This window comes from Cavia porcellus, unplaced genomic scaffold (genome assembly GCF_034190915.1).
Source record: "Cavia porcellus strain 051 isolate PalLab524CR breed Dunkin Hartley unplaced genomic scaffold, mCavPor4.1 scaffold_4, whole genome shotgun sequence".
Taxonomy (NCBI): Eukaryota; Metazoa; Chordata; class Mammalia; order Rodentia; family Caviidae; genus Cavia; species Cavia porcellus.
This window is the reverse complement of record NW_026947487.1, coordinates 104,533,436-104,546,025: the sequence shown is the minus strand read 5'-3', so window position 1 is coordinate 104,546,025 and position 12,590 is coordinate 104,533,436. Positions and strand designations below refer to the sequence as shown.

At 35.8% G+C, this 12,590-nt stretch overlaps 1 protein-coding gene across 3 annotated transcripts in view; it reads right to left on the bottom strand.

The window, feature by feature from the left end:
• Ap1g1 (adaptor related protein complex 1 subunit gamma 1) overlaps positions 1 to 12,590 on the bottom strand; it is an 81,912-nt gene that overhangs the window by 35,150 nt on the left and 34,172 nt on the right. For all 3 annotated transcript variants that reach the window (XM_063247616.1, XM_063247614.1, XM_063247615.1), the window contains 3 exons: positions 5,383 to 5,524; positions 3,155 to 3,251; positions 1,792 to 1,868 (listed from right to left, as the gene is read on the bottom strand). In XM_063247616.1, the coding sequence (XP_063103686.1) occupies positions 1,792 to 1,868; positions 3,155 to 3,251; positions 5,383 to 5,524 (316 nt within the window). The remainder of the gene's footprint in view (positions 1 to 1,791; positions 1,869 to 3,154; positions 3,252 to 5,382; positions 5,525 to 12,590) is intronic.

Sequence of the window (12,590 nt, the reverse complement as noted above, 5' to 3'; positions counted from 1 at the left end):
AAACGCCAAAAAACAAAATTTTATATGAGTTTAAGTAAGTTTGGCCTCAACACTTCAAAAGTTAATGACCCTTAAGTCACTTAAAAATCTAATTTGGACAACTGCAAAAATAAGACAAAGCTAAACCACAAAAATCTGTGAATTCTGCAAAAATCATTAAATCAGTCAATTGTGGACAAACTTGGATTAGAGATAAGCCGCTCCCCTTGCAAACTTCCCAAAGGTCTGCTTTTTTTTTTCCTACTATATATAACCTAATTACTTTTGTAAAGCTGTTAGTTCTTGGAGAAGTCTTTTTTCCTTAGGCTATTAAATTGTTTTACTCACTGCCAAAGGCTAGCTCATTTCGTAAGATTACTCTGGGACAGAAAGCACAAATATCTAAGTGTTCAGCACACAAACTCTTGGATCCCAGCTTTATTCAGACAAAAACAGAAGTTATTAAAACTGATGACAGGACAAACAAAATAAGATGACAAAAAGAAAAGCTGCAGCCATGAAAATCAGTTGATGCCCTCCTACCCTACCTGTAAGTTGTTTTAGTATTCCAAAATACCTCGCAAGATTATGTCCAGATACAGGGAAAATAAAAACTCTAGATCTGAACTGAAAGCTCACATGGAGCTTTGTAAAATACTCAATTACCACATATGGCTCTAAAATATCTACTTCAAAAAGAAGCGATGTTTTGTGTCAAGTTTCCAGACTGATCTGGAATTGCCATCACTAAAGACACAAGGAATCTGCTGAAAGCTTCTCAAATGAAGATCAAGAAAAGGCAGAGCAGGAGGCTTACAATTCAGGAAAGGCTGCAACTGAAATCCAAGGCTGACTTTGGAGTCAGGAGTTTAAGTGACAAGACAAAAACTGGACTAGGAAGTTAGCCAAAAATGCTAGAACAAATAACAGTATTAAGCACAGCTTCAGCATTAGTATAGGTTAAAAGCCACATTTGTGGATGGATACACAAAAGCTGCTAAGGACCTAATGCCAGCATGCACCATCTAAAAGAGGGTTAATTCTTACCTTTTCATTCTAACATACAGCAGGATTCCAAACAGACGACAGGAACAAAACATATAAAGCAAGCATTAGGGACAGATACGGGCTCATACTATTTTACAATAATTTAATCAAGACATGAACATCTAAGGGAGGAAAAAGTCAAAAAACTGCTGTTAGATCTAAAATACAAAATGAGCCCTATTTGTGGAATGCTCAGCAGCCTATAAAAGAAAGTAAGTGCATGTAGCTACCCAAAGAATAACCTTTGTCTTAATCCTCCTTCCTATTGCCTTTTAAAAGGAAAAATAAAAACGCTCATTTTAAAAGGCTATTGAAAAAGAACTTAATGTCAGAACTTTCATCACAGGAGTCAGTGGACTAAGCTGAACAGTGGGATAAAAGAAAAAAAAAATGAAGTTCCAGTTTGCAGTTTTCATCTTAAAAAAAAAAAAAAGTAAAACAGAAAATTACCTGTCTTTAAAAAAAGTTCTATTTGTAATGTAACCTCAGGTTATATTTCCTGACTCAATGTCAAAACAACAAACAGATAAAACATAAGAAATTTGTGTCTGTCAACAAGACAGGACTTCTACTCTGAAAAATAAAGCATTATACTAGTGCCAGTTCTTATAAGTCTAAATTTGGCTTCCAGCCCTACCACAAGAAGGTTAGTTAAATCCTTTATTCACCTCCATTGCTTTCCAAAAAAATTTTTAAGTGAAAAAAGCATATACTTTTCAGGAAAATTATTTTCCAATCAAAAAAGACACACAGAACAGTACCTACCTTTCTGAAATGTGCAAGCATGTCTGGACTTCGCTCACACATCTCTGTGAGGAGGACTACAGACGTATGGAGGACACCTGAAACAAAAAATTAAGGAAAAACTAAAAATGAGGCTCTATTATTCAACCTTGTAGAACAGGAAGGGCCTTGAGTTCCTGAAGGTCAATTCCAAAAGTATAGTTGCTACTTTTGCTTTTTAATTCTCCAAAGAATCTAAGTATTGTGGTGACTACAAAGAGAGTACTTACTAGAAGCCTGCTGATTTAATACTGGTCAAATCAGAATACTTTTAATAATTACATATAGTTACTTAAAAGCAACACCAGTGTCTCTTGAGCTGAGAATAACCATAAAAACATACACATAGTCAATGGAAACAAGACCTATTCTGCTCTAAAATAGTTGAACTGACCTATAAATTTCAAGAGACAGAAATCTTACTTAATAACACTTTAAATTTCCAAAGAGAATGTAACAAAATTTCAAAATAATTAGGGATGATAAAATATATTAGCTTGTTCTAAAGTCAATAAAAAGAATCCCAATATACGTTTCACTAAGTAATAAATAAGTGACCTAAAGATTCATGTGTTAAGCATATTTTCAGCATTCTGGCACAGAACTAAATTACTCAAATATCCCACAGCATTTAAGATGTAAATTTTCTTAGAATTTGTTTAACTGACTTCAAAATAAGAATAACAGTGTACAGGAAAAGAACTGCTACATTCCATTTTAATTCCGCTAAAGTTTTACATAAAAATACATAAATATCCACTACAAATTCCTGTTAGAAGCAACCCAAAAGAATTTTCACTAATCTAGTACTCCTACCACATGACAATGAAGAAAATTTTCTTTCTTTCACTATAAATTGGCCAAGAAATCAAAGAGTTTTACGAATGAAAATCAAAGGTAAGATCATTTGTACAGGTAATAAATATTATAAGCTCAGAGATGAATGACAAGTTAATTATAAAGAAATCAATCTATTTATAAAACTAGGATATCTAAGTAGACAAGACATTTGGCAGGCCAACTGGGAAAGTGTCTATGCACAGTAGAAACGCAACTCCTCTGCCTCTGCCTCTGCCCTGAGATAGAGGACAGATACAGCCTTAACATGTTCCTGCTGGTTTGAACTACTGGTAGTACAAATGGATCTAATCACTTTTATTGCTCTTTTTACTAATAAAATAAGTTAAAAAAAAAAAAAACACTCAATGGGACAGTCATGCAAGTACCACCAGTGGTTCAAGACACCTGGCAGTGAGACATACAACTTATGGCCCCATCATGAATATGTAAAACCTTTTCTTTCCCTTTTTCTCAGTACTTCACGAGTTCAGCCAAATCACATTACCATGGTTCTTCTCATTCAATAAATTTTTTGTTGCTGGTAAAAACATCTCCATAAGTTCAGGAACTTTCCTGATGACATGAACAGCACACAGTGCTGCCTATAAAAAAATAAAAGGACAAAAAATTTCAAGTAAGCAGGCCAACCAATCTTATAAAAAGAAATAATACAAGTACTTCACCAAGTAGTTCATTTACTAGAAAAGTAAAGAAGAAAAAAGTTAGACATGAGATATTATTTATTAACCAGTTGAGGCTTTTCAGTTTATACTATTATATTAAGAAGGAACTTTCAGACCAATTGTCCCTTTGTTCAAATATTGTGGTACAAGTAGGCAGTAATTTTCTAGACTAGACCCTACTTGCTATGAATTCATTAAATAAGTATAACTTATGTAAAATTCTGGGAAAGTTAAAAAAAAAAAAAAACAGATAAGGACTTCAATCTCTGAACATCTCTAATAATCTTCTAAAGTGACCAACAGGTATAAAAATAACACGTATCTGAAAAACACACACTACAGATGCTATACATTTGTCCCCAGCCCTAACTCTCTCCCACCAACTCTGCTAACATACAGAAAATCTTCTGAATAGGGTAGGGGACTAGCTCAGTGGTACAGAGCATGCTCATGCAAGGTCCAATGTTTCATGCCAGGAAGAATAAAAGAATCATTTGAAATACACTTATCTAGTCTCCACTAAAAACCAGATGGTATTCACTTGGCCACTGGAAGGAAAGGTACACTTGAAGGCTGAATCTGGTTACCCCTTCAGCTATTACTTGAATCAAATACCATAAAAGTTTAGATAGACTAACAAAAACGATTTCTGCTAATTCCTCCTATACACTAGGGGTTGAGGGGAGTACTAATTTGAAGGAATGTTTTATTTAACACAGTAGTGTGCCTTCTAAACAGCAACAGCTTACACTGGCATAGCTGGGCATAGTGGTGTGTGCCTATAATGCCAGCACTTAGAAGACTAAGGCAGGAGGGTTGCCAGGAGTTCAAAGTCAGCCTAAACTACACAATGAGACCCTGTCTCAAAAAACCAATAAAACAAAAAGTACTGGCTTATAAATTAAACAGAGAATTTAACTTTGTTTACAGCCATCATTGACTACACATTGTCCTGGCAAAATGCTTAACCCTCTCACACCATTAATAAAGGAGGACAGTAAACACCCAATAACATGAAGGCATGTGCTTGTTTCTTGGAGTTCTATATTCTATCTACTTTTATACAAAGGTTTCAGGATTGAAGGGCAATTTAAAAGCTCAACAAAATGTTATCAACAGATAAAAATCAGGTAATTAGGAAAACAAGGTAATTATCTTCCCTTACTATTCTAATCAGATATGCCAATTTTAAAAAAAGGTTTTATATCACTCCTTCATAATTATCAAGTCTCAATGGAACTGTCCTTCCAAAGACACAAAGGTACTAGTATAAAGACATGAGCAATAATTATCAGCATTAAAGTCAATTCATAAAGATCAATTCATTCTTTGTTTTTTTTTTTTTTTTTCATTCTTTGTTTTTATATTTATTTTGGTAGTACTGGGGATTATACCTAGGATACTTTACCACTGAGCTACATCCCCAGCTTTTTCTTTTAAACAAGGTCTTGTTAAATTGTGTCCTGGGGTTTTTTTGTGGAGTTGTTTTGTTTTGTTTTGCTTTGTTTTTAAGGCAAGGCCTTGTTAAGTTGCTTAGACAGAATCCAAACTTGCAAATTTTCCTGCCTCAGCTTCTCTCAGGGCTGGGATTATATGCATGCACCACCAAAGCCAGCTTTTTAATACCAAAGTCAGCTATTAATACTTAGAATTTACATAATTTTAGAAATAATGAGATGTGTCACTTAGAATATTTAATAAATCTGCTTATAAATTTCCTTGAAAAAAGAGGAATTTTCATACATAAAAAAACTTTTAAAAGACCAGAGAAAAATCCTTTTATTTTCATTCATGTTTTCAAAACCGAGTTCTGCCTTTTCATCTCCAGAATTCTCCCTAATCCAAACATACACACTGGATTCATTAAAAATTACCTTTTTAAACTAGGCACAGTGGTACATGCCTGTAATCCCAGCACTCGGAAGGCTGGGGCAGGAGGATCACTGCAAATTCAAAACCAGCCAAAGCTACAAAATAAGCTCAAGCCCAGCTTGAACTACATAGTGAGACCCTGTCTCTAAAAGACCAAAAAAAAAGAAAGAAAAGTTACCTTTTTTCTTAAATAAGAGTTAGAGGTTTTTAAGAGCTTCTCCACTTCTCCTGCAAGATCTCTGCACATCTCTGAGGAACCCATGCAGCCGAGGGTACAAAGAGCTAGTCCCTGTACAAACTGAGTGCTATGATTAAGATCACTGTAAAAAGAAAAAAAGGGGGACGGAGGGTGAATACTTTTGCCTGGTATTCCCCATGGAAAAAACTCTACAGTTTAAGAAACTAGTTTGAAATAACTCAAGATTTCTCTTTTAATAAAAATATTTAACAGGATTGATTAGAAAGAAAAATGTTCATTCTGATTTTGTTAAAATTATAAATACAGTAAGCTGACAGTCTCTCTAGAGATTCACTATCCAGTATACCAAAGTTGCAGAAATTGGACATGGTATATGTTAGATGCTAAAGACAAACCATCTTAGAAAATGTAGCAAACTATTGAAAGTAAAAACTGGCAAAGATAAAAACTTGAAAACAATATCCCAAAATCTTTTAGGGCCAGGCATAGTGGTGCACACCTGTGATCTCAGCACTTGGGAGGCTGAGGCAGGAGAACTGCTGGAGGCTATTCTGTCTACAAAGTGAATTCAAGACCAGCCCAGACTGCAGAGCAAAATCCCATCTCAAAAAAGGTGATGCACACCTGCAATCCCAGCACTCCAGAGACTGAGGCAAGAGAACTGTTGTGGTTGTGAGTGAGAGACCAACCTGGTCTACAAAGTGAGTTCAAAGCTATCCTGAACTGCATAATGAAATCCTATCTCAAAAAGACCAAAAAAAAAAAAAAAAAAAAGCTTCTAGTATCAAATACTATTAACTATAAATAAAAGGTAAGACATATACTAACAAAACCTTTTATTTTTGTACGGGAGACTGAACTCAAGACCTTTGCGCTTGGCAGGCAGGCGCTTAAAGTCGATGAGCTAAATCCTGGGCCACAAAACCCTTTTTTAAAAATCAGAAAACAGGGGCTGAGGATTTAGCTCAGCAGCATAAGCACCTGCCTTGCAAGCAGGCAGTCGTGAGTTCGATCCCTGGTACCAATAAAAACGAAAAAGGAAAAAAAAAATCAGAAAACCAGCCAAGCATGGTGACGCAGGCTGCAATCCCAGCACTCAGGAGGCTGAGGCAGGAGGATCATTACAAGTTTGAGATCAGCCTGGGCTACAAAGTGAGCTCAAGGCTAGCCTGAACTGCATAGCTGCACCCTGTCTCAAAAAGACCCCCTCCAAAAAAAAATCTGTTGCTAGAGAATTTAAGATAAGTATCACAAGAGAAATTCAGTCTATCCTCTGACATCTGATCTATTATGAACCTTGATGTTTCACTAAATTTTTATATTTTTATTTTATTAAAGAGAAAAAGGCAAAAGGGCAACCCATTCAGGACCCTCTCATGTCTCTCAGAAGCTATTCCTATTTCTCATTTCTTTTGTGCAATAAATTTGCTACTTAAAAAAAAGGTGAAAAAAATCAGTAACTGTCATGATAATGAGTTAATAAGCTTTAAAAAGCTAAGCTATATTTTTACAGTAAACCCCTGTATCTAATGGTGCATATACCCAAAACTGTCGTAACACATTGATGATTTGCTATAGTTTGGGTGTTCCTCAAAAGTTCATGTATTGGCAGTTTAGTCCCCAGCATTATGTACTGATGCTCCAAGTATACAGCAGAGACTGCAGAAGGTAGAACCTAGTGAGAGCTGACTGAGAAAACTGCCCCAGGAAGGGGCAGGTACTGGTCTTGAGGAATTAACAGTTCCGTGAGTTGTTATACAAGAGCAAGACAGGTCCCGCCCTGCTCTCTGGCTTCCTCTCTTGCAATGTGATTACACCCTATCCCTCTGTGTTGTCACCAGAAGTTAAACAAATGGGGCCACTCTATCTTGGACTTTGGCTTACATATCCGTAAGATATTAAGGTAGATAGATAGATAGATAGATAGATAGATAGATAGATAGATAAATAGACAGATATATTACGCCCAGTATCAGCTATTTTACTTCATGACTGGAAGATTGAGACATTACCACATAAATTATTTTCAAACAGGCCAGGAAGAACTGTTTCAGAAAAGCAAAGTATTAACAGCTTGAACTGGTACACCCATCAATGTATTACAAGCAATTCTGTTATTCAGAAGCTGAATTGTGAGTTGTGTTATATCTACAAACTTTCAGGGTATTTTATTATCTAAGATGAAGGTGATTCAAAAGATCTCTAAATGTCGGGCCGGGGATTTAGCTCAGCGGCATAAGCGCCTGCCTTGCAAGCAGGCAGTCGTGAGTTCGATCCCTGGTACCGATAAAAAGGAAAAAGACAAAAAAAAGAAAAGATCTCTAAATGTCAAGACTGTTTCAGACAGAGTCCATACCATTCAAACTATTTTCGTGGTCCTTTGAATTTTGTATGTGTTTAAACAGTGTCTTACTACATAGTCCATAGAAATCCTCCTGCCTCAGCCTCCCAAGTACTGAGATTATAGGTATGTGACACCATATCCAGCTTACTTTGATAACCCTGTAACACTGTGTACTGATATTTGTACTAACAATACAAAAACGGTGGGAAAGACTCTTACCCACTAGTGAAAATCAATAGCAGAGGAATCAAACTGTACTACTAGCATTTAATGTGGCAGTAAATATGGTAACTACTACACTATTAGCATGAGGCCTTGGAATTAACCCAGGGCATAATGACACATGCTTGTAATCTTTGCACTCTGAAGGCCAAAGCAGCAGCCTAAACTACATAGCTAGACCTTGTCTCAAAAACTAAAAATGTAAAAGAAAAAATGAAAAAAAGACAGTTTCACCTAAGATTGCCCATGACAAATCAGTAAAAATTATTATTAGTTTTATAAATTCTTAAATATTTCTTTGCTTTTGTAGTGCTGAGGATTAGAGCGTCAGGCATGCTAGGCAAGCATTCTACCACTGAATTATACAAAGAGTCTTATGTTTCAACTCTTATGAGCACATTTTTAAAATATTTTGTGTGACAAAATGAGAAATAAGCTTGAATTACTTGTGCTGCACAGTGAAGTAAAATGACAGTCTCAGAAAAAGCATTTGTGTAGCTGTTTCATTTGAAGCTAAACTATAAGCTTGCTGCTTTCAAAATAAGACCTCAAACCAGACATGATGGTGCATACCAGCACTGAGTAAGTTGAGGCAGCAAGACCACTGTAAGTTCAAGGCCAACCACTAACTATATACTTTTAAACAAACAAACAAAAAAAGGACCTCAATTTTGTTTAAAAAATAACTGACAACTATAGTTACTAAGATTTGGGTATTTGGCACTTATTTTCAGGACAAAATGCCAAGTCGGCCTAATCCTTCAAGAGCAAAACCTAACAGTATATACTGCCAATGAAAACATTCAAACTGAGCCAGGCATGGTAGTGCATACCTAAAATCTCAGCAGTTGAGAGGCTGAAAATCTTAACTCTGAAGAATTCTGGAAAACTTTCATAGCCACCATGACATTGCCAATGTACTAATACTTAAAAGACTTTTCTAATGAAATCAGTAGAATTGCTAACAGTGAGATTTTAAAATATTCTATAATGAAATTTAACACCTGGAAGATCTATGTAACTCAGCAAGCAATTTTTCTCAAACTGGACAGCACGATGTTACACAATTATGTATGAGTATTAACTCAAAGAGAAAGACCAATAGGTTTTAATGTAACAAAGTAATGAAGTTTCACTGACAGGATTTCAGATTCTATACAGAATCTAACCTTTAAAAAACTACCACTCGGGGCTAGGGATTTACTCAGCAGCATAAGCGCCTGCCTTGCAAGCAGGCAGTCGTGAGTTCGATCCCTGGTACCGATAAAAACGAAAAAGACAAAAAAAAAAAAAAACCTACCACTTGGCCGGACATGGTGGTGCATGCCTATAATCCAAGCACTCGGGAGGCTGAGGCAGGAGGTTCACTGCAGGTTCTAGAATAGCATGGACTACAAAGTGAGCTCAAGGACAGCCTGAACTGCAAAGTGAGATCATCTCAAAAAGACCAAAACAAACCATAACAACAACTACCACTTGGTAAAAGAGGCATTAGGACTGTGACTTTGACTATCATCAAATGACAAGCTTATCTCTCTTCATCTCTTTTCCATCACTGGCCCTTTTGCACCCCTTAAGAAAAAGAAATGGTGTGTGTACGTGTGTGTGTGTGTGTGTGTGTGTGTGTGTGTGTGTGTGTTATAGAAGAAATAAAGATAAGAAAAATAAATAAAGGTAAGTAAAAAGGAGACAAGGAAAATCACAATTTTAAAAATAAAAACTGCACCTTCAGGACACCCTCCCTCTCCCAAAGAAGAGAGGAGAAGAGAGTAGAGGAAAAAAAACCAGGGGCTGGGAATTTAGCTCAGCAGCATAAGTGCCTGCCTTGCAAGCAGGCAGTCGTGAGTTCGATCCCTGGTACCGATAAAAACGAAAAAGACAAAAAAAAAAAAAAAAAAAACCCAGCTGGGTGTGGTAGTATACACTTATAATCCCAACACTTAAGAGGCTAAGGCAGGAGGACAGCTGCAAGTTTGAGGCCAGCCTGGGCCACACAGTAAATTCAAGACAAAAACAAAACAACACCCAAGTTTTAGCACAGTATCAAACAAAATCTGTAGTTTTTCTAAAAGGCCATTTATTCTTCCTTTTTTCTTGTTGTTGTTTTTGTTTTTTATTTTTGAGACAAGGTCTCCCTGGTTTCGAACTCCTCCTGAGTGCCAGAATTATAGGCTCACTAACCCCCACACTCCTCATCCCCGCTACTGTTTTCTTTTCTAATTACATTATCTGGAAGAGATTAGATTTTCTTCACATACTTCAATCAACAGAACATAAACTGAACACAGGAGAAGATAGGCATATCTAATTGACAAGAGTTACAAAAATGTAAAATAATGCCATTCTTCACACTGAAATTTTTATTTAGGAAATAATTTATCTTTCATAAAGAGTACTATTTATGTTAATATAATATGTGCATTATCAGTTTTCTTGTTTGTTGGCTGGCTGCAGCAGATCAAATCCAGGGTCTTACACTAGGAAGCAAGGCCTAGTCCCCGTATTAGTATTTTTGAGTGAAGAAATAATAGTATTAGTTTCTACTACCCAATGAAAAGAGAAAAGAATGTGCTTGCTTCAGCAACACACACACTTGAAATTGGAAAAGCAAGAAAGAAGATAAAGGGAATCTGGCCACATTTGTTCCTTTTCATCAGTTTGAATAGTTTTGGATAAAAATTACGGTAAAATGAAGTTTAAACATTAACTACATTTTTAACATCTTGGGTTCCAGTTCTCAAATACATTTAGCTGACTTTATGTTCATTTTTCAATGTTTAAGAACATTTTAAGAAATTAAAATATTAAATCTGATTTTTAAAGACTTAATCCCAAGACCATTAATGTCTTAACTTTTTCTAAATCAATGAATAATGAAGCAAATGCTTTCTAAGTACAAAACCTCTCAGTACTATAATTCCCTATAATACAAACAAACCCACAAAAAATATGAAGCCAGGAGTGGTGACACACATCTACACTCAGTACCAAAGGTGTCAAGGCAGGGGATCAAGGGCAGTCTGGGTTCAAGGCCACCCTAGGATTCACAGTGTGACCCTCTCTCAAAAAACCCTAAACATAAGTGTGTATGTGTAGCACATTTTACCAAATTTTCATTTTTAAAAAACTGAATGATCCAATAATTAGAATTAAGTACCTCTTCAACTCTCAATTATTTGAAAAAGTAAGTCTGTCCTAAATTTACTGGGGGATTGGTTGGACCTCATGAATCTAAACTCAAAGATTTCTTATTTATCTATGGGCCTCATTCTTCAATTTTTATCAAGCTACAAACCTATACTTAAGTTTGTTATTAACTCTCTAATAGTCAAAATTGCCGAATTATCAGCATGTGACAGAAAGCTTGAGTAATAAGAGCAACAAAGCACAGAACATCACAAATTAAAGAGCTCTATGAGGCCAATCTAAAGTAATGCAGATTTAGAATGTACTCTTTATGACAACAAACATTTGTCCAGTTTTTTATTCTCCATTCCAATGCTTTCAACAGCTCCAGGCACATAGCAGGCATGCAATAAATTTGAATACATGAATCAACTTGGTATGTTTTTGTTCTGTTTTTTTTTTGTCTTTTTGAGACAGGGTCTCACTATGCAGTTCAGGCTAACCTTGGGCTCACTTTGTAGCCCAGGCTAATTGTGAACTTGCAATGATCCTCCTGCCCCAGGCTCCCAAGTGCTAAGATTACAGGCACATGCCACCACATTCAGCTAGTATGTTTATTATTAATATTTATCTTATGGAAAATAAACAATAATTTCTCCTAGAAATTTAAGTTTCTAGAATTAAGTTTACAGATTTGTTATACTTAATGCTACTCTTCATTATTTCTGTTTCTCTGAGAGTCTCGCTATGTAGTCCCAGCACTGGAATTCACTACAGAGCCCAGGCTGGCCTTGAACTCGAGATCCTCTTGTCTCAGTCTCTCATAATGCTAGCATTACATGCATGTGCAACAACAACTAGTTTAAAGGCTACACGTAATTATGGAACCCAATTACAGTTATTGTTTTAGAATTTTTCCATTCTTCTTTGGAAAAAATCTAAGTTAGTAGTTACTTTAGAAGAAAATACAAGTTTAAATGTCCACAAATTTGGTCACCTATATCTCCATACCTTATTTCTACTTTTTTTGTTACTTTTGACACAAGCTCTCACTACGTAGTTTAGGTTGGCCCTGAACACAAAATCCTTCTGCCTCAGCCAAATGTGTGTTCGAATTACAGGCAAGCAATATCATGCACTTCTACTTTCTGTCAAATACAGGCATATTACAAACAAAAAAGAAATCTAAAATTAAACACAAACAAACCAAAACCAAACTAAAACAAACCAAAAACACTTCTATGTTTGGGCCATGAGAACTGCAGCTAACAGAATTCTTATAAGAGAGATACTAGAAAGAACTGGTAATTCCCTGCATAGGACCACTGATTTTTCCACGCAGCAAGTGTTCCTGAAATGGAAAGCACAGTAAACTAGCACAGCCAGACTAGTACGTCAGTAAAACAGCTATTAAGGAATTTTTGAAAAGTCTATATAGTATCATGCATAGCAATATATACAATTACATACAACTAAAATCTCAGCTTAGACTAGT